Source organism: Leptodactylus fuscus, chromosome 3 (genome assembly GCF_031893055.1).
Source record: "Leptodactylus fuscus isolate aLepFus1 chromosome 3, aLepFus1.hap2, whole genome shotgun sequence".
NCBI classification, from domain to species: domain Eukaryota; kingdom Metazoa; phylum Chordata; class Amphibia; order Anura; family Leptodactylidae; genus Leptodactylus; species Leptodactylus fuscus.
This window is the reverse complement of record NC_134267.1, coordinates 82891799-82911044: the sequence shown is the minus strand read 5'-3', so window position 1 is coordinate 82911044 and position 19246 is coordinate 82891799. Positions and strand designations below refer to the sequence as shown.

Here is a 19246-nt window from a genome sequence, read left to right as displayed (position 1 = left end):
GGCCGGACGCCAGCACAGGCTGTGTGCCGGCTGCATCCATTCATTCCTATGGGAGCGTGCTATTCGAAACAGCAGTTTCGAATAGTACTCGCTCATCTCTAATAGCTAACATTGTTAGCTTTTCCCAAAATGCTTGGCGAGTAGCAAAGAATTGTGGGCCATAACCTCCAACCTCGATCCAGCCTTAAAAGATCAGGATCAGAATTCCTATCACGATCGTGAAATTTACTCGATCGCCGATCGGAATCTGATCTTTTCCGATCCCGATTGCTCAACGCTAGTGAACACTGCTTCGTTACGACAAATCTGGGGATGGAAAGGATGCCCCCATCGATACGTAGCTCCCTCCTCCTCGAAGGAGGAGGGAGTAGGAAAGAAGACTGGCAACGAAATCAGCTGATTTAGGTTTGCCAGGGAAGGCACTTTAAGCCTAAACTCTTGTAGGAAACGCACCCTATCTTCAAAGAAGGAGATGTAAGACTCTTCCGAAAATAAAGCGTGAAGCTTGCCCACTCTTTTGGCCGAAGTGATGATCAAAAGAAAAGTTGTTTTATAGGTCAAAACTTTAGGTCCACTTCTTCTAGTGGCTCAAATGGTGAGTCACAGAGACCTGACAGGACCGTACAGAGATCCCACTTCTGTACTGGAGCTGATACAGAGGATCTATAATCCTCGTTGCACTCTTTAAGAATCCACTGACCAAAGGGTGTTAAGTCAAATGCCTCCTCAGATAGGCGGACAGGGCGGCAACATGTACCTTCAGAGTGGAAGGAAATAGCCCTTTGTCTAGGTCGTCCTGTAGGAAATCCAACACCATCCCCACCGAGGGGTTAGAAAAAACCATATTGCGTCCAAGGCACCAAGACTTGAAAATTTCTCAAATCCTGTGATAATTCCTGTTTGTAGAATTTGCCCTGACACAGGCAAGGGTTCTCAGGACGGCCTCTGACAGTCCACTATTCAGTAAAAGGGACTGGTCAACCTCCAGGCTGTCAGGTTGAATCTCACCAGATCCTGGCACGTCTGTCCTCCTTGAGTGACCAGGTTCTGGGAGGGGGGGAAGCCTCCAGTATATGCCTTGACTCATTTGTATGAGCTGGGCCAACCAAGTCCTTTTCGGCCAGAACGGGATTATGGCAGTCGCCTGGACTTATCCTGTCTTATTTTCATCAATATCTTGGGTATGATGGGAATTGGAAGGAATATGTATAACAGCCTGAACCTCCAAGGGATGGAAACGGCATCCACTGCCAAGGGATTGTCCTCTTGATATAGAGAGCAGAACTTCTCTACCTTGGCATTGAGTCAGGTTGCCATGAGGTCGACTTCTGGAAGGCCCCATTTCTGGACAATTTGTTGGAACACCTGGATTGAGGGACCATTCTCCTGATATGGTAATACTTCGACTCAACCGATCCGCCACTATGTTCAGGGAGCCCTTGATGTGAACAGCGGATAAATGGGTCAGATTCTTATCTGCCCAGATTTGTTTCTTTCAGGAGAGCTTTGGACCTGGTTCCTCCCTGTTTGTTCAGGCACAACACTGTGGTCATGTTGTCTGACCGGCCTCTGACAGCCTTCCCCTTGAGATTTGGGGTAAAGTGCAGGAATGCAAGGTATACCACCTTGAGTTCCCTCTGGTTGGAAGATCCTTCTTCCAGGCTGCTCCAACGACCTTGCACAGTCCTCTCGTCCACATGGGCTCCCCATCCTGACTGGGATGTACCTGTTGTCAACAGAGTCCAAACTGGTTGGACTAAGGACCTTCCATATTTCAGGAGTATCCACCTTCTGACGGAAAGACAGGTACTGGGAGAAAGTCAGATCCTCTTGTGGAGTCCTCCTAGAGACCTGTTTCAGGTCTTCAATACTTTCGTCTGGAGCGGATGGAAATGCCATAAAGCCTAAGGGATGGCCTTGGCTGAGGATGACATTAGGCTAGGACTCTCCTGGTGGTTCTGATGGATACACGCCGCGTTTTGTATAGAAAACGGGCGGCCGCCTCTATTCTCAGCCTCCTTGGGGCAGATAATGAGATCTGCAGAGCCACTGAGTCCAAACAGAAACCCTACAACCTTCCTCTGGGTGGATGGTACTACCTCGGATTTCTCCCAAATGATTAGCCATCCTAGCCTCTGAAGGAAGGAAATGGCTATCTGTGGACGTTATTGGAGCTTTTATGAGCCAGTCGTCAAAATAGGAAACTATGAACAGACCTTGAAGTCTGAGGGCGGCAGTTACTGGGATCTGGGGCCAGTAAAGCCACGTCCTCTACCAGAGGCCTCCCGTATGCCTCTGGAGGCTTGGGGCAGGGACTTGCCCTTAATGTCCACGAGACCTTCCATCAAATCGTCCAGTCCGCATCCAAGAGTCTGGCTTAAACGGTAGTGCGCATAGCGTAAATTTTGATGAGGTGACAGCCCTCCAGGGCTTAACTCAGAGAGGTCTCCTTGTCGCGGTGGATAGGGCCATGTTCTTAGAGGCTATTTTCAATTGTTGACAGGAGGCTTCGGCCATGAAGTCAGCAGCCATAAATAGGGAGGACATTGAGGACAGTATGTCATCCCTAGGGACCCCGGAATCAATAACCCATTCTAGCTGAGAAAGACGGGGAACATAAGCTATCCGCTACAGTAGTAGAGGCTATGGCCACAGAGGCCGGAGCTGAGGCCGCGGAAATAGCATTCTCTCAGGGTCCCACACACGTCGGTCCAGAAGGTCTTGTAAGTTGGAACCATCATCCAGAGGGACCACCGTACGTCAAGAGAGCTTCACAACTGCCAAATCCATCTTAGGAGGCGGACCCAAAGGATCTAGCTGTGATGAGGCTATGGGGTACAGGGTCTTGACCTCTGACAGTCCTCTATTCAGAAATAGGGACTGGAAATAAGAGGAGCTCTCTCAGCATGTTTCCACTCGGTCTCCATCAGCTTGGCCAAAGCTGCGTCCACTTGGAAAGGCCCTCTGCCCCCCAGAGGTGGATGGGGAAGCTTCCCCATCAATATCCTGGTCGCCTGACCGGATGGACTTCAGCAGCCTTCCCATCTTTTCCATGGGGAATATAGGTCTGCCGGTACTGGATCTTCGTCATCAGATGAGATGGTCTGATCATTCACGCGTAGATGCTCCAGAGATGAAAGGGATAATGAGTGCCTATCCGTGTGCAATTTTTTATTTTTTGGAGATATGGGATGTAGAACCCCTATATCCTTGAGAATCCTCCATGAATTCTTTTACCTCAGGAGGAGGGCCTCTGCAGGAGCGGCTGTGGGATCAATGCAGATATAAAACCCACATACAGATTTTTTTTTTCCTTTCTCCTGAATATCAGACTAAAGTGAACTCATCCTACCATCAGGAAGAGGTACTTCGCAGACAGCGCAGCCATATGCCTCCTCTTGGAGGAAGACTCCCGTCTTCTGTGGTCACCCGGAGGAGGGGTAGATGACCTACGTGGAGCCGCTAGGCCACTCAACTCTGGAAAAAAGACATTTAACCACCGGACCACAGGTAAGCCAAGACCTGTGAGAATACACAGGAACCAATTCTCACCACCTGGGGTGGTTACGAATGCAATTTTCCAAATACGTCTGTAAGCTACAGCCAGCTACAGGTACCCAGCCTAGAGAAAAAACTAGGTAGCCCCACTGGAAACTAATAAGGCAGTGCTTCCAGCGCAAACTGCCCCTTAAATAGGTCCAGGGCCGGAGGGGGTGTGGCCTGCCACTGCATCAGGCCCTCAAACTTAAAAACAAATTCTCGCCAGAGGGTTTTAATAATGGTGGTAAAAAAAAAGAAAACTACTGCTCGCCTCTAAGGGAGCTTACACAGGTTTTTTTTTTTTTTTTTTTTTAAAGGGACATACTCAACATCAAGAATAGTCTTTCTTTGAGCACCTTCAGCATACCTCGCCTGGGGCTGTGAGAGTTGCTGGAAATCAGCGATCCTCAAACTCACTGTCATAAGATTGGCTGCTGTTCACATTAGCTGCGATTTAAGGCAGTGACAAAGGCTCAGCCTAACAGCCGAGCGAGACCACAGAGCCTGATGAGGGAAGAGAAACTCCCCTCAACCCCAGCTGTGACTGCAGCCCAGGTAAGTGTGCACAGGCACTGACAAACACCACAGAACGGGAGTTGACAGACTGCCCATAGCAATAAACATTTAGTGCTTTAGTTTCTGCACTAAACACAGAGAAAAGCTGAAAGCTGCCCCCAATGTCCACAGCTGCAACTGCAGCCCAGGTAAGGGCTCGTTCACATCTGCGGCCCGGCACTCCGTACTTAGGTTTCCGTTTCCTGCCTAAAACACAGGCAGGATACGGAAACCTGCAGGAGTCTCTCTCACTCATTCATTTGAATGGGTGAGAGAGATGTCCGGCCGTGCGCGGTGGTGAGCGTTTCATGCTCTCCGCCGCGAAACCGGGTTTTATAATCCGGACACAGAGTCGGACATGCAGTACTCTGTGTCCGGATAAAAAAATCCGAGCCTAAAACGCTCACCGCCGCGCACGGCCGGACCCGGTCTATGGTTTCCGTCTTCTGGCATGCAGAAGACGGAAACCATAGAACGGAGACCCCAAACGCAGGTGTGAACCCAGCGTAAGAGTGCACAGGCACTGACAAACACAACATAACAGGAGTTGACAGAACAACCACAATAATAGATATTAGTGCAACCTGCACTAAAACAGAAGGAAAAGCTGAAAGAGGATTCAGCTTACCTTACTGCTAGCAATGAATCAAACTGCCGCACTGAAAATATGACTGCAATATAATCCTCAATCTTTCTAAAGAAAAAGGAAAAGAAGAAGGATTCGCAAACACCTTCTTCCAAACCATACAGGAGACCACAGAGGCCTCCTGCACCTGTCCCACCATGACAGGGGGGGGGTGCGGTCTCATAGGGCCTAGTCAATTAGTCATGTATATTAATTAATTGCTGATTAAAAATTCAGCCTGTCCTACCAGCACACAGGGGCAGAAATACCCCACATTGTGCTGCTGGTATGACGACAGGGAATGGAAATAAATTATATATGGGCTTAATAATATTTACATGTTAGTGTTTAGAGAGGCAATCCATAGCTATAACTATCAGCTTATAAATAGCAAATTTGAGTTTTAGCTTTTACAGCATTCACTGTGTGGCAGAAATGCCATGTTCCTTTTATTCTCTGGTTTGCCACAATCAAAAGGATGCCATTTTATATAGTTTTTGCCATATTTTATTACCTTTACAAAAATCCTAAACGTTGAAAAATTATAATTTTTTTGTCGCCATATTCTGACTTGGACTTCTCTGTAGACATTACAGGTTTGGGTTTTTTTGTGGCACAAGATGTAATTCTTATTTATACCGTTTTGGTGAATGTCTGATGTTTTGATAATTTTTTTATTTAATTGCCATAGTGTTCGCCATGTGGCTTAAATAGTTTGATACATTTTATAGTCATATTTTTGAATGTAGGGATGCCTAAATTGGGAGATTAGACATAAGATCGCTTGTCCCATAGGCTTCAATACAACTGTTTTGCAGACACCGGTACGCCTTAGGGGGCATTCACACGGAGTAACGCCGGGCGTGTATCACAGCCGTACACACCAGTGTTACGGCAGACTGCCGAACACTTCCCATTCACTTCAATGGGAGCGCTCGTAACAGCGGCGTTTACGAGCGCTCCCATTGAAGTGAATGGGAAGTGTTCGGCAGTCTGCCGTAACGCCGGCGTGTACGGCTGTGATACACGCCCGGCGTTACTCCGTGTGAATGCCCCCTTAATAATTATTTTCCTATGAAAGGCCTTCAGAAGACTCTTGGGTGTCATACATTCTGGACGTCTCCCATTATCTCATTGTGTGTGAGCCATAACTGCAACTCACAGTGAGCGCAGAGGCTGGGCTAGGTCTGCAGGGTTGATGTCCCAGCCTTATGGCACCTGTTCTGTCTCTGAGCACGCACCATATTTAACATAGGGGATTATTTCAGCATGTGGACATGTTCTGTACCATTAATGAAGAACAGGTTACCAGATGCTATAATGTATTAAAGCTATTTAACACTGGCATGAAACTTTTTGTTGAATGTAAAAACTCTTTTATAAGTGTCTGTGACACCTGTACTGGCTTATTGTGACCTCTGCCGGCAAGAACTGGGTAATTGCTGTATGTACAATGGGACCAATGCTCTGCTCATGTTGATTCTGGTTGTTTCCTGCTACTGAATAACTGACTTTAGCCAGTGTGTTGGTGTTTAAATGCCGGAAAAAATGCCATGTGTATTAATATGCCTGAAACTTTTTTACAGTGCATAAAAATTCCTTTATATCATCAATGATGCCTGTACAGGAAATATTGCAACCTCTAATGCTTTCACTTATTGCACTCTATGGTTTTACACAAAGGGTCCATTAACATGGAGGAAGTTGGCGCTGATTCTGGCACGGAATCCGTGTCAGAATCAGCGCTGAAAAAAAAGACTCCTATTGACTTCTGTTTTTCGCGCAGAACGCATTGAAATAAATGGGGGAAAAAAGCCTCCCATTGATTTCAGTGGGTTCCGCTCAGAAAATGGAACCCTTTAGAAGTCAATGGGAGTCTTTTTTTTTTCAGCACTGATTCTGACGCATATTGCGCGCCAGAATCAGCGCCAACTTCCTCCATGTGAATGGACTATAACACTTTAAGGTGGGGGCTGCATTTGGTGTAAAAATTCAAGTTTGTCCACAGCATTTTAGTTTTCTAGTGAATTCCATACACAGAAAAATACATGCAATTGAAAAGCTGTGATTTCCAAAACTGTCTCTTTTTTAAAAATCGCAGAATGTGAATTATACCTATGGAAATGCCGGCAGGTTCTCTATAAGTATAATTGAAGCATAAAATCCGCAAAGGAAAACTCTGCGGATTTTCTGTAAAAAGCACCACAGGATAAACTGCAATGTTTTTTTGCTGCGGCCTACTTACATGGGGTCTTAGCCTAGTTGTGTATTTGCTGCTGATTCGTCATGTCTCATGTCTCAATGTGAAGTTTTCTGTCTCTCCAAATGATACTATTATTGGTTTATGAGGCAGACCTGACAGACTCCCAATAACCTGTCCTATCTACCTTTGTAAACACAGGTGACAATGTGTGAGTATTGACATCAATACATTGTACAAGCAGTAAGTCTGGCCACTCTAACCTTAGGTAGGATGGAGTAGGGGCAGGTGAGCCAAGCCTGGAGAAACAGCTGTTGGCATAGTTGGAGTGGGCAGTGGTCCCCTGGCTCCTACATAGGCACAAGCATAGAGATAGGCCTACAGTATTATGGTACTAGTAAAGCTTTTTAACACCTGACCAGTGGAAAGAATTTGTTAGTCAAATATTAACCTACATAGTCAGGGCTCGTTCACATCTGAGCCCGAGCTCCCTTCATGCAGGTTTCCGTTTCCTGCACGAAACTGAGCAGGAGACGGAAACCTGCAGGACTCTTTCAAACCCATTCATTTGAATGGGCTTGAAAGATGTCCGGCCGTGATCGCTGGTGAGCTTTTTATGCTCTCCGCCGCAAAATCAGACACAGAGTTGGACATGCAGTACTCTGTGTCTGGTTTAAAAAAACTGGTTTCGCGGCGGAGAGTATAAAACGCTCACCAGCACACACGGCCGGACCCGGTCCGAAAGCTCAGAACGGACTCCGGTCGCTAGTGTGAACCTAGCGTAAGGCAGATTTCTTCAAGCCTTTACATTTCATTTACATTTTGACATAATTTAACCAACTTGGCTGAAATAATATCCCCAAAAATCCGTGAATCCTTCTTATTTCCTAAATTACAAATATTGAAAAGCTTGACAAACTTTCTTTAAGCGGCAACGTTTAATCATTGTATGAATTCGTAAACTAGAAAACTTCCTCTAAAGTAGATATTCTTCTTTAGTATCTTGTGATTGATGAAAATGGTAAAAATTGCCAAAGACAGCTTAATCTTTATTTAGCATTTCTTTACATTTTAAGCTCCTAATACTGTGAAACTACATAAATTAAGTGATGTTTAATGATTTTCTTATCGTAAAATGTTAGCAGTTCCCATCCACTCATTAAATACATTCTCCAGACTGATGAGTAAACGTGTAATCTCTTTCCCTTACCACTGTAGGGGCTAATGGGCTGTGTATCAAGTCATTGAGCTCTAAATTGTTGCTTCATTTTTTATTCTTGTGCAACGTTTATCATTTACGTTGTATCTGTAGGTAGCAAAACCAATTAAAAGGAGACTGCTTTATCACCTCAAATTACTCACGAGTGTCTTAGAAGTTCTGCAACATAAAATGTAATTAAACATTAAAATACTGGCAGAAGTTTACTGGTAGTAAAACATAGACTGCAAAGTGAAGGTATTGGCTCTTAGCGACATTTTTCAATTCTAACAAGTTACCTTGCCTTCCAAGTAGAATGTTTCTCTTATCCTATTAATGTAGAGAATATATAACAATTAGTTATCGCAACTCTGAGGATCTGTGCAATTCAGACATAATAAGCCTGTTATATACAAGTTTTCAACGTTCAGAATACCAATCTACAACATGGCAGTTTTATGTATCATCAGTATTGCACGTGTATTACAGACCCAGAACTGATGGATTTTCTTTCAGTGAAGACCACACAGATGGAACAGACTTGAAGCACTGATCCTTTACACGTGGCAATTAAAAACATAATATTTTTAGCACACTATATAGACTTCAGTGTGCAGTTTACTACCACAAAACCGAACAAATAGCGATAATATGACCACACGAAAGGGCATATAAACAATGGTTCTGCAGTATGAATCTATGGACATAACATAGATAATAAATATGTGTGAAAGCAGTCCTATGTCCCTTTTCCATTTGAGGGTTGATGTATTGGGAAGGAAGGTTCCAGATTTTTGGTGCATTTTAAAGCCAGGTTACAAGTGGAGTGTGGAATAATAAATCTTTTAAAAATGCATAAAAGTGAACCAAGAAACTGTAGTTACATTTATTTGGTGTGTTCTTGTTAAAAGGTCTTAGAAAAAAAACTTTAATTAATTTAAAATGTTTAACCTGACACTTGGCTTAAAGGGGTTGTCCCATAACTAGGATCTTATCTATACTGCTAGTTCAATAATTGCAACCAGAGAGGTGGTGTTAGGGAATTGCTTAGATGACAATTCCTCAGTAGCTACTGGAGAACCCTGGAGGAAGGGGCACAAGAGACAGACTTGCCAGGCCCTATCCTACGTAATAGGCGGCAACTTGGAGATGATCCCTTCCTATATAAGTGACACACAAAACGCAGACAAGACAAACAACAACAAAGAGAGGTCAGCTAGCCAGGGTTCAGTAACAGTCGAGCAATGCAGTGCCAAATCGAAGTCCAAAAGAATAGTCAGTAGGGAAAGCCAAGGTCAGGATAAAGAATACAAGTAAATAAACAGCAAGAGAAACGCAAGCAATCACGAGGCAATAACAGGCACCAGTGTGAATGTGAGCCAAGACTAAATAGGGGAGGATGAACCCGCCCTGGACCTGACAGGAAGGCAGGTTGTCAATCACAGGGCAAGACTTAATTTAACTACTTCATGGACAGAGGCAGACAAGGGCAGAAGACGGGTGTGTTGCAAATTCAATTACAGAACTAGAGCCGTGTTCACACAGTTCACCCAAAAACTCTAAGCAAGGAACTAAACTGCACACGCATCCTGCACCGCAGCATGCGAGCAGAGGATGGCGCAGTGACCTGAGCAGGCAGAGATGTTACAGGTGGTCTGGGGGCCACACGGTGGCTCAGTGGTTAGCACTGCAGCCTTGCAGCGCTGGAGTCCTGGTGTTCAAATCCTGCCAAGGGCAGAAAACCATCTGCAAGGATGGAAGTTGCAAGTTTGTATGCTCTCCCCGTGTTTGCATGGATTTTCATCCCATATTCCAAAGACATACTGATAGGGAAAAATGTACATTGTGAGCTCTATGTGGGGCTCACAATCTACATTTAAAAAAAAAAAAAAAAAAAGATGTTACAGGTGGTCTGTGCTCTCCGTATAACCCCTGATCAGAAAATTTTTCCTGGTTTATTTGCATTGTTCACTCAGTAGCAATCGTTGGTAGCACAAGAGGTGCTGTGCCAGGCCTGCTTGCTTCTGCCTTCCCTCTAACTCTTTGTCTTTCCCTGCTTGTATGACCCTAGATTTGTACTAATGCTTGTTAACCTAATAGCCTCTTTTTTTTTATTGATACCTTTTTTGGAGGTGCAGGGTTTTTTGGGTTTTTTTCTTGTCCCACCCACAAATCCCTAATCTCCCTCTTCTCTTCTTTTCCTGCTTCTTAGTGCTTAGTGATATATTACAGATCAGCAGATTCTTATTTGAGGAGCAGCTGAGTGTAGGGCAGTGATGTACATTACTTATCAGTATTTGTGCTCAATTTTTTGGTGAAGGTTATTTTTGTAAAAAAATAGAATTAGTTGCTACATATAGTGACACTTGTGTAGAATTAGTTGTGGAGGGGAGATATATTTATCCCAGATTGCTCTCCTATATGAAGTAGCAGGCACAGATGCTTATCTAATTATAAGTAAAAAATATGCAAATCTATTCTCCAGGATGTAATTAGGAGAACAGTGCACTCTGTACGCCACCCTATAGAGGGCAGCATCCTTAACATCATGAACGACTCAGTTATAAAGTCTTTTTAATCATAATGTGGATTTAATTGCCAAATCAGTATTTCTGTCCCAAAAGGAACAGATTCCCAACTATGGACAGCGCTGTTTCGGCCTATTGGGCCATCCTCAGCATTATTAAAAAGACTTTATAACTGAGTCGTTCATGATGTTAAGGATGCTGCCCTCTATAGGGTGGCGTACAGAGTGCACTGTTCTCCTAATTACATCCTGGAGAATAGATTTGCATATTTTTTACCCAGAATCCCTAGCGGAGCAGGAATGACTTGTAAGTCTCCGTACTGCCTATGTAGGCAAAGACTCTCCCTGATGTGTACCATCTAATTATAAGGAAGGGTTCACACTACCATTGGATACCGTTAGGGTAAGTTCACACGGAGGAAAGTTGAGCGCAATCTGGCTCGTATACACGTGCCAGCAGATGAGGCGCTCAAAATGCTCCCATTCATTTCAATGGGAGTTAGGAACGTATACGCCACGTTATTTTGCGGCTGTGATTTTGCGGATTTTTTTTCTCCAGTTACACCTCATTCTGAATTTTTTTCTAGCTTCCCAGTAGATTGTATGGAATATTAAATGGTTTCATTATGAACTGCAATTTGTCACGCAAAAATCAAGTGTTAAATACAACTCTGTGATTGGAAATATGAAAAAGTTATGGTTATTGGAAAGCAGAGAGTCAGAAACAAAAAATGACCAACCCTTTACATGTAGCATAATTCATTTCACCAGCCTTTTATATAAATGTTCAAGTAAATCTGGGTGCCACATTTTAAGTATCAAATACGTTATCTCTTCTAAAGTATGAGCACTGTTAAATTTCATTAGTCTTACCATTGTTTTTTTTCACATTACTTTAGGTACTTCCCTTCCCTAGTCAAGTTATATATAACAGAGTTGGAAAATGTGGGAGCAGGACTGTTGTTTTACTACTACGCATCTTGTCGGAGAAACATGGATTCAATTTGGTGACATCTGACATTCATAATAAAACCAGACTGACCAAATCTGAACAGGTAAGAACATTAATACATGTTTTGTACTCTCAGACTTGTTTTCGAATCCATAATCAATAGCTTGCTGGTGTTCCTTAACCAATTCCCAATATCCACTGTAATAGTATGGTGGATGCTGGGTGTTTAAAGATGCTGTAGAGTGGCTGCTATAGATACTAGGTCTCTGCTGTAATGTAAAGCGGAAATCCAGAGCTAATGGCCGCGATCAGAGTCCACTCTGAACACAGGCATTGGAGGCCGGTTTTCCCCCACAACGTAAAAAATTGCCCCCAAGGTCAGCCCCCTCCAGCCCCGTACATTTTCCGATGCAGGCCAGCTCCTGAGTGGCGAGATCGATGGAGCCTCCCTGTTCCCTTGGCAGCCTGGAGCCTTCTGAAGGCTTCCAAGCCTGCAATAGGGTTGGTCTATGATCAGATACCGAAAGTCCCTAGGGGGGGGGGGCTAATAAAACAGTAATAAATAAAATAAAAAAAGTTTAAAGAAATTAATTTGAAACACATACTGTATAACCAGTCTGTAGTCTAAGGCACCCCAATGTTTTCACCAGAACCTGCTACTAGGTAGAATGGAATTGGTTGCTCATGACTCAGGTCACAAAGCCAAGTGTAAGACAACAGTTGCACTTGTAGATATAAACAATGAAATCAGTTACCTTAAGGATGACTAGGAGAGTAATAAACAAGTTAAATGTTAAGAGTTGCCAAAGCTACTCTGTCAAAGGAGAGACAGTGTCCAAGATGAAGTCACATCAAAGAATTAACTCCCAAATCAGAAGCCAAGGGGGTTAACCAGAAGAACTAGCCAGGGATGAGATGGGAGTATATATTGTTCTAAAACTTCTATATACTGCTCGGTATTGTTAGTGTCTTTCAAGATGTATAAGCTCCCCATGCCATCGGCACTGATGCAACCTGATACCATCAGAGGTGCAGGATTTTGAACTCTGTGCTAACGACATGAATAGTCCTCCTCCTCTTGAATTCACAAGACACAGCTTTAAAGGGATTCTACCATTGAAAACTTTTTTTTTTCTCTTTGGGTGCATTCACACTGAGTAAACGCGCGTGTATTTTTGTAAAATACACATGTAAAAATAAGACTCCCATTGACTTCAATGACATTTTACAGGCGTATTTTTACAGGCGTATTTTTACACGTGTAAAAAAATATCATTGAAGTCAATGGGATATCAAAATTTACAAGTGTATTTTTACTCTACAAATTAAGCTAGCGTTTACTCGGAATAGCCTTAAGAAAGGCTTTTCGTCTCCTACCTTTAGATGTCTTCTCCGCCCCGCCATTTGGTTAAAATCCCGGTTTCCGCCGGTATGCAAATGAGTTCTCTCACAGCACTGGGGGCGGGCATTTTTCAATTTTTGTTTTTGACTCTCTTCCCCCCCTTCCAAACTTCATAACTCTATTATTTCTCTGCTCTCAGAGCCATATGAGGTCTTAATGGAGGGGAGGGGGTCTATGACCAGCCACAATATCAATGTATAGACTCTCCCATAAAATAGTGCAAAAAAAAAAAAAGATTTAAAAAAAATTAAAAAAATTTAAGTTCTTAATCCCTCCTTTCCCTAGAATAGATACAAAAGTTGAAAATGACTGTGCAACATATACACATTAGGTATCCCTGTGTCTGAAAGTGCCCGGTCTACTGAATATAGGGTATCTGGGTATAGGGTATCTGCAGGGTATCTGCAGTGCTCCTGTTCCGTCGGGAAGGGGTTAATAGGAGACCCTATAGTCATCCAGGCTGAATTACAAGTGGGGGAAGAAAAAGCAGTCCTCAAGCGCAGGGAAGGGGCAGACAGACAACCAAAACACCCCCTCCCCTTCCCCAGCACCCGGCATCTACTGCACCCAAAAACTCCGACCATTTTAATTTTTGAAATTTTCCAGTAGCTGCTGCATTTCCCCCCTTAGCTTATACTCGAGTCAATAAATTTTCCCAGTTTTTTGTGGTAAAATTAGGGGCCTCGGCTTATATTCGGGTCGGCATATACTCGAGTATATACGGTAAGTACTTTTATATGTGTTCCAGGGAAAGAAAGGTGATTTGAACTTTTTTTTTTTTTTTTTCATTTTTTATATTTTGTACTTTTACTTATTAACTTTTTTTTTTTTTTTAATTCATTTATTAGACCCACTAGGGGATCTGGCACCCCAGGGGGTCTCATCACTATTACAATGCATTACAATGCTAATGCATTGCAATGCATAATACCGGAATTTCTATTGTAGGCTGGTAGAGGTGGGGCAGCTGACAAGTGATCTTCCTAGCTTCGGTGGGATCCTTTGGACCCACACTTTATACACAAGTAGCACTGGGTACTTTTTACAGCGGACTGGACTGAACTGATAGCATCTTATTGTACATGCTATTGTAAAATGTGCTGCAAACATAATGGGGCTAATAGCAGCACAAAAACTTAAGGACACCACTTATGCAGACGTATACCATCATAGAACAGGCTACCCAGCAAGATACTGCAGATATTCAAACTCAGGTACAATTTAAAGGGGTTATCTATTTTCAGCAAGTAAATGTTACTATTTGAATAATGTAATGTTATACCATTTACCAACAAACTTTTTGTATCAATTTCTCATGGATTTCTAGATTTCTACTTCCTGTTATTTTTTTTCTTTACTTCCAGTGGATAAAAATCAGTCCATGGTCATGTGATATACAGTCCATGCTCATGTGATATACAGTCCATAGTTATGTGATATACAGTCCATGGGCACAGCCCTTTACAGTACTGTAATCAGACGTCTGCCTAGTAAAGAGCTGTGCACCTGTGTCCATCACCTGACCATGCACTGTACATCACATGACCATGGACTGTACATCACATGACCATGGACTATACATCACATGACCATGGACTGTACATCAACTGACCATGCACTGTACATCACATGACCATGGGCTGTACATCACATGACCATGGACTGTACATCACATGACTATGGACTGTACATCACATGACCATGGACTGCACATCACATGACCATGGACTGTACATCACATAACTATGGACTGTACATCACATGACCATGGACTGTACATCACATGACCATGGACTGTACATCACATGACTATGGACTGTACATCACATGACCATAGACTGTACATTACATGACTATGGACCGTACATCACATGACTATGGACTGTACATCACATGACCATAGACTGTACATTACATGACTATGGACCGTACATCACATGACTATGGACTGTACATCACATGACCATGGACTGTACATCACATGACTATGGACCGTACATCACATGACTATGGACCGTACATCACATGACCATGGGCTGATTTTTCACCACTAGAAGTAAACAAAGAATCCCAGCAAGCAGATATCTGATAAGTGGCTGGTTGGACAATATTTCTACAATTAACTACAAATAAGTTCTGGTTGATAAATATATGGGATAGTATGATTTTGGTAACATAGGACCCTTACCAGGTTCTTTAATATTAGGTATATTAACCACTTCTGGTGCAATGTTGCCATTGTTATGATCTAACTAAGGATAGTTCAGATTTGCTCTCAAGTAGCCTTCCAAGTATTTCAAGCTGAAGCTAGAAAAAAAAGTAATAGATGAGGTATTCAGTGTGCCATACAGCAGATAGTATAGTAAGCCTCGTATCAATCCTGACATGTTTTGTCAGTTGTGAGAAATAGAGTAATAATTTGCACCTTCACAACATTTTAGCTGCTTCCCAGTATAAGGGTGGGTAGTTTTTGTGCTCCCCATTGTAAGATTCATACTCCAGCTGTCAACCATGCTATACTGTGAAAATGGACTTTCCTCAGCAATGACACTGAGTATGTTAGGCTGAAAATGCAATAATATTGGTAGCTGAAACTAATGACAGGACACATACCTGCAAAATTGAAAGTGTGCTGAATTCAGCGCACTGTTTACTTTGAAGTGGTATATAAAATGCCACATTGTAGATACATAAGCAAGGGTGGGTCTTCTATGGAGTCAAATGGAGTCTAACACTCCTCTTACATCATTAAGAGGACAATATCTGTGGAATATCAAATACCTTCCAGAAGAAGAAAAGCTGGAATTGGACTTTTTTCCGGCATATTTCATATGCTGCCTCTTAGTTCTAAAGTGCAATAATGTCACTGCAGAATGTATTATAACCGATCCATCATATGCAGTCAGAACAGTCAAGGACGGTAAGGGCTCGTTCACACGGGCACAGAGGGGGCAGATTATGGTGTAGAATCCACGTCATAATCCGCCCTCTCACAATGGTAGTCTATGAGACCGCTAGCGAGCGGCCCTTTCTTTAGGCAGATTCCACGGCTCAATGAGCCTCATGGCAACATCCTCCGGACTAGGCCCATTCATTTTGTTCTAGTCGGCTTCTTGCGTCAAAATCAGGACCAAAATACGCTATTCTGTCCCCTTGTGAATTAGACCTAAAGAAACTTTCTAATTATTTATATTTACAAAAATGTTTAACTTTTAATGGTCTATAAATATTATGTTCATTGAAAAACCCCTTTCTTTCTCTATTATACAGAATACGCCGGCGTTTCCATAAGTATAATTAACATGCTGTGATTTACAAAAACACAACGGTTTTTGCAATTACAGCATTTCTGCACTACGGATTTTTTTCTGATGTGTGGATGGGATTATCCAGAATCCTGTTCACTTTACAGATACTGTAATACGTAACATTTACTGTATTTTTCGGACTATAAGACGCACTTTTTTTTCCCCAAAATTTTTGGGGAAAAGAAGGGTGCGTCTTATAGTCTGAAGGTGGCGCCTGGCATCCGCTGTAATAGAGAGGCGGAAGCCGGCAAGTGATAGACGCCATTACAGGTGCCGGGGCCTGAGACATCGCTGCGCTCCTCTGCCCTGCATGAAGCCAGCAGCGGCAGGGGCTCCTCCGTGCCCCCGCCGCTGGCTTCATGCAGGGCAGAGGATTGTAGCGATGTCTCAGGCCCCGGCGTCTATCCCTCCCCGGCATCCACCTCTCTAGTACAGTACAGTACGGTCAGTATCCGTGGCCCCTTCTCCCGGTAAAGTTGCAGGCCGGCTCCTGCGCGGCGATATCGCAGGAGCCGACCTGTTCGGGTGACAGCCGGGAGCCTAATGAGGCTCCCCGGCCTGTCACGGCTATATTAGTATTGCGGCTGGTCTCTATGACCAGCCGTAATACTAATAGACAGAATGTCCCATAGACGGCAATACAGTTGTATTGCCATCTATGGGATTTGCGATCAAGTGACCGCAGGTTCAAGCCCCCGGGGGGGGAATAAAATAGTGAAAAAAAAAAAAAAGCTTTAAAAATATGAAATAAATAAAAGTTTTAAATCACCTCCTGTTTTTTTTTCAATACAAGGTGATCTAAGCAATAGATATCCCCCAAAATGGTATAACTAAAAATTACAGCTGGCCCCGCAAAAAAAACGCTCTATGCATCCCCGTACAGCTGCAGGGTCACCTGTCAATGTGGCCTTGCAGCTGTTGCAAAACTACAACTCCCATATATTAAATATTTTACCAGTTTTTGCTTCAAAATTTTTTTTCCCTATTTTCCTCCTCTAAAACCTAGGTGCGTCTTATAGTCCAGTGCGTCTTATAGTCCGAAAAATACGGTAATCACTTGTGAGTGTCAGATTGATTTTTAGTGATATTAGGTCTGCAATATTTTAGTTGGGTCAGAACTGGTGTAGTACATTGACAAGGCTGCTCCTGAACAAGGGACTGTCCCCTGTGGTGGGATCATTCATGTTTTCTGAGAGCATTGCGTCAGGCTCCTGGGGTTTACTAAGGTTTGCAGTGAACCATCTCCGTGATTACTGGGTATTGCAAACTCATTTTCAACAGAGCAATTCTGGGCATATTTTACTAAAGACTTTTCACTTCCTATTGAACTCCTCCAAAAATAGCAAGATGGTTGGTTGCCCATTCAATATGTTGTGGTGCCTTTTGCCATCTACAGGCTCGTAGGATTGACTTTCCCAAATTTTCAAGATATTTAGTAGTCATATGTCTGGGTTTTTCCTAACATTCTGGAGGTTGTTACGTAGATTGGTGCTTGCGTCTTTATGAGCAGAGACATTGTGGTGTTCCAGAATAGATATGGTACAGAGGACAAGCTGGCACCGACTCAACGAGACCCATTGACCTGAGGTTGCTGCATCTAGAAATTCCAATATTTTTGCAAGCGATCTCTAATGTGTTGTGCCATTCTTCTGCCATTCCAGACAGATAGTTCTACTCTTTCTTCACAATGCACTCTTAGCTTTGACTTGAAGTGGTCGAGGAAAAAGAAGAGTAGCACTCCAACTGCCAAAACTTTGAATTTGCGTGTTTGTCCTGTAACCTTCCTCTGAGGACCAGGGGAGAACTTGCTTTATTCAAATAGGATGTTTGAGCAGATTGCATATAGGGGAAATGCCTTTTTGGCTAGGTCTGCAAACGATAGGGGCAACCGGTCGTCACGTACACTGAACCGTGCCAGACAATAAACAACAATGGAGCGTATAGCTCCTCTGCCCCACGTATTGCGCTCCTTTCAAAAAACTGGATATAACATACCTTGAAGTGAAACAACAGGCTTTTATTCGTGTATAGATAACGCGTTTTGGGGTATGATTGCCGACATGTCATCAGACCTATAAAACAGTGTTAAAAACAAATCAAAAGAAAATAATAATAATAAATAAATAAAATAAACATATGCTCATATGTAGTAAATTGCATAAATTGCAAGGGAAAAGATGTAATACAATGTAGTGAACAAAATTAACTTGACAGAATCAAATGTCTTTTTATACACAGTCATAAAACAAAGTAACATGTGTTGTGAGAAGTGACACTATAGACTCCAAAGCTGGAAATAAAGGCAAACCTTTGCCCAGTATTGCTATTGATGATTTGTAATATATCAGTATTGTTACTAATGATTTGTGATATAGCAGTAGAGACTTTATTTCCAGCTTTGGAGTCTATAGTGTCACTACAATCCAGCAACACCTGTTCTCTATAGTGTTGCAGCCTGAGTCACTTCACTTACTTGCATTCGCCTTGTTCCACTGAAGTTATTTAGAGAATCAATATACAGACAGCCAACACACATAAAGACCTTTCTTGTCCTCAGAGATGTGCAGTATTACATAGAGCTAGAAAGATGATAGATTCGGCACTGATATCTCTCCCAGTGGCATAACTAGGAATGGCAGGGCAGGCAGGAATCCCCCCCCCACAAAGATCCTGCCTGACACCCTCCCCTGCATTCCTGCACACACTAATATGCCCCTTAGTGGGCCCTGTATACAGTATGATACCCTATAGTGGCCCCTACACACACTATGATGCTCCATAGTCGCCCCTGCATACAGTATTATGCCCTATACTGACTCCTGCACACAGTATTATGTACTGTAATACATAATACTTACTCTAATAAGTTTGCTGCCTTGGGAAGAAGGGGTTACAATGCCACATTCCATGTCAGTGAAGAGTGTTCTCACAGTTGTCAC

At 43.0% G+C, this 19246-nt stretch overlaps 1 protein-coding gene across 1 annotated transcript in view; it reads left to right on the top strand.

Moving 5' to 3' along the window:
• The window catches only part of UST (uronyl 2-sulfotransferase), a 229214-nt gene that overhangs the window by 115926 nt on the left and 94042 nt on the right, over positions 1-19246 (top strand). The window contains exon 3 of the mRNA XM_075267888.1: positions 11545-11700. Coding sequence (XP_075123989.1) covers positions 11545-11700 — 156 coding nt within the window. The remainder of the gene's footprint in view (positions 1-11544; positions 11701-19246) is intronic.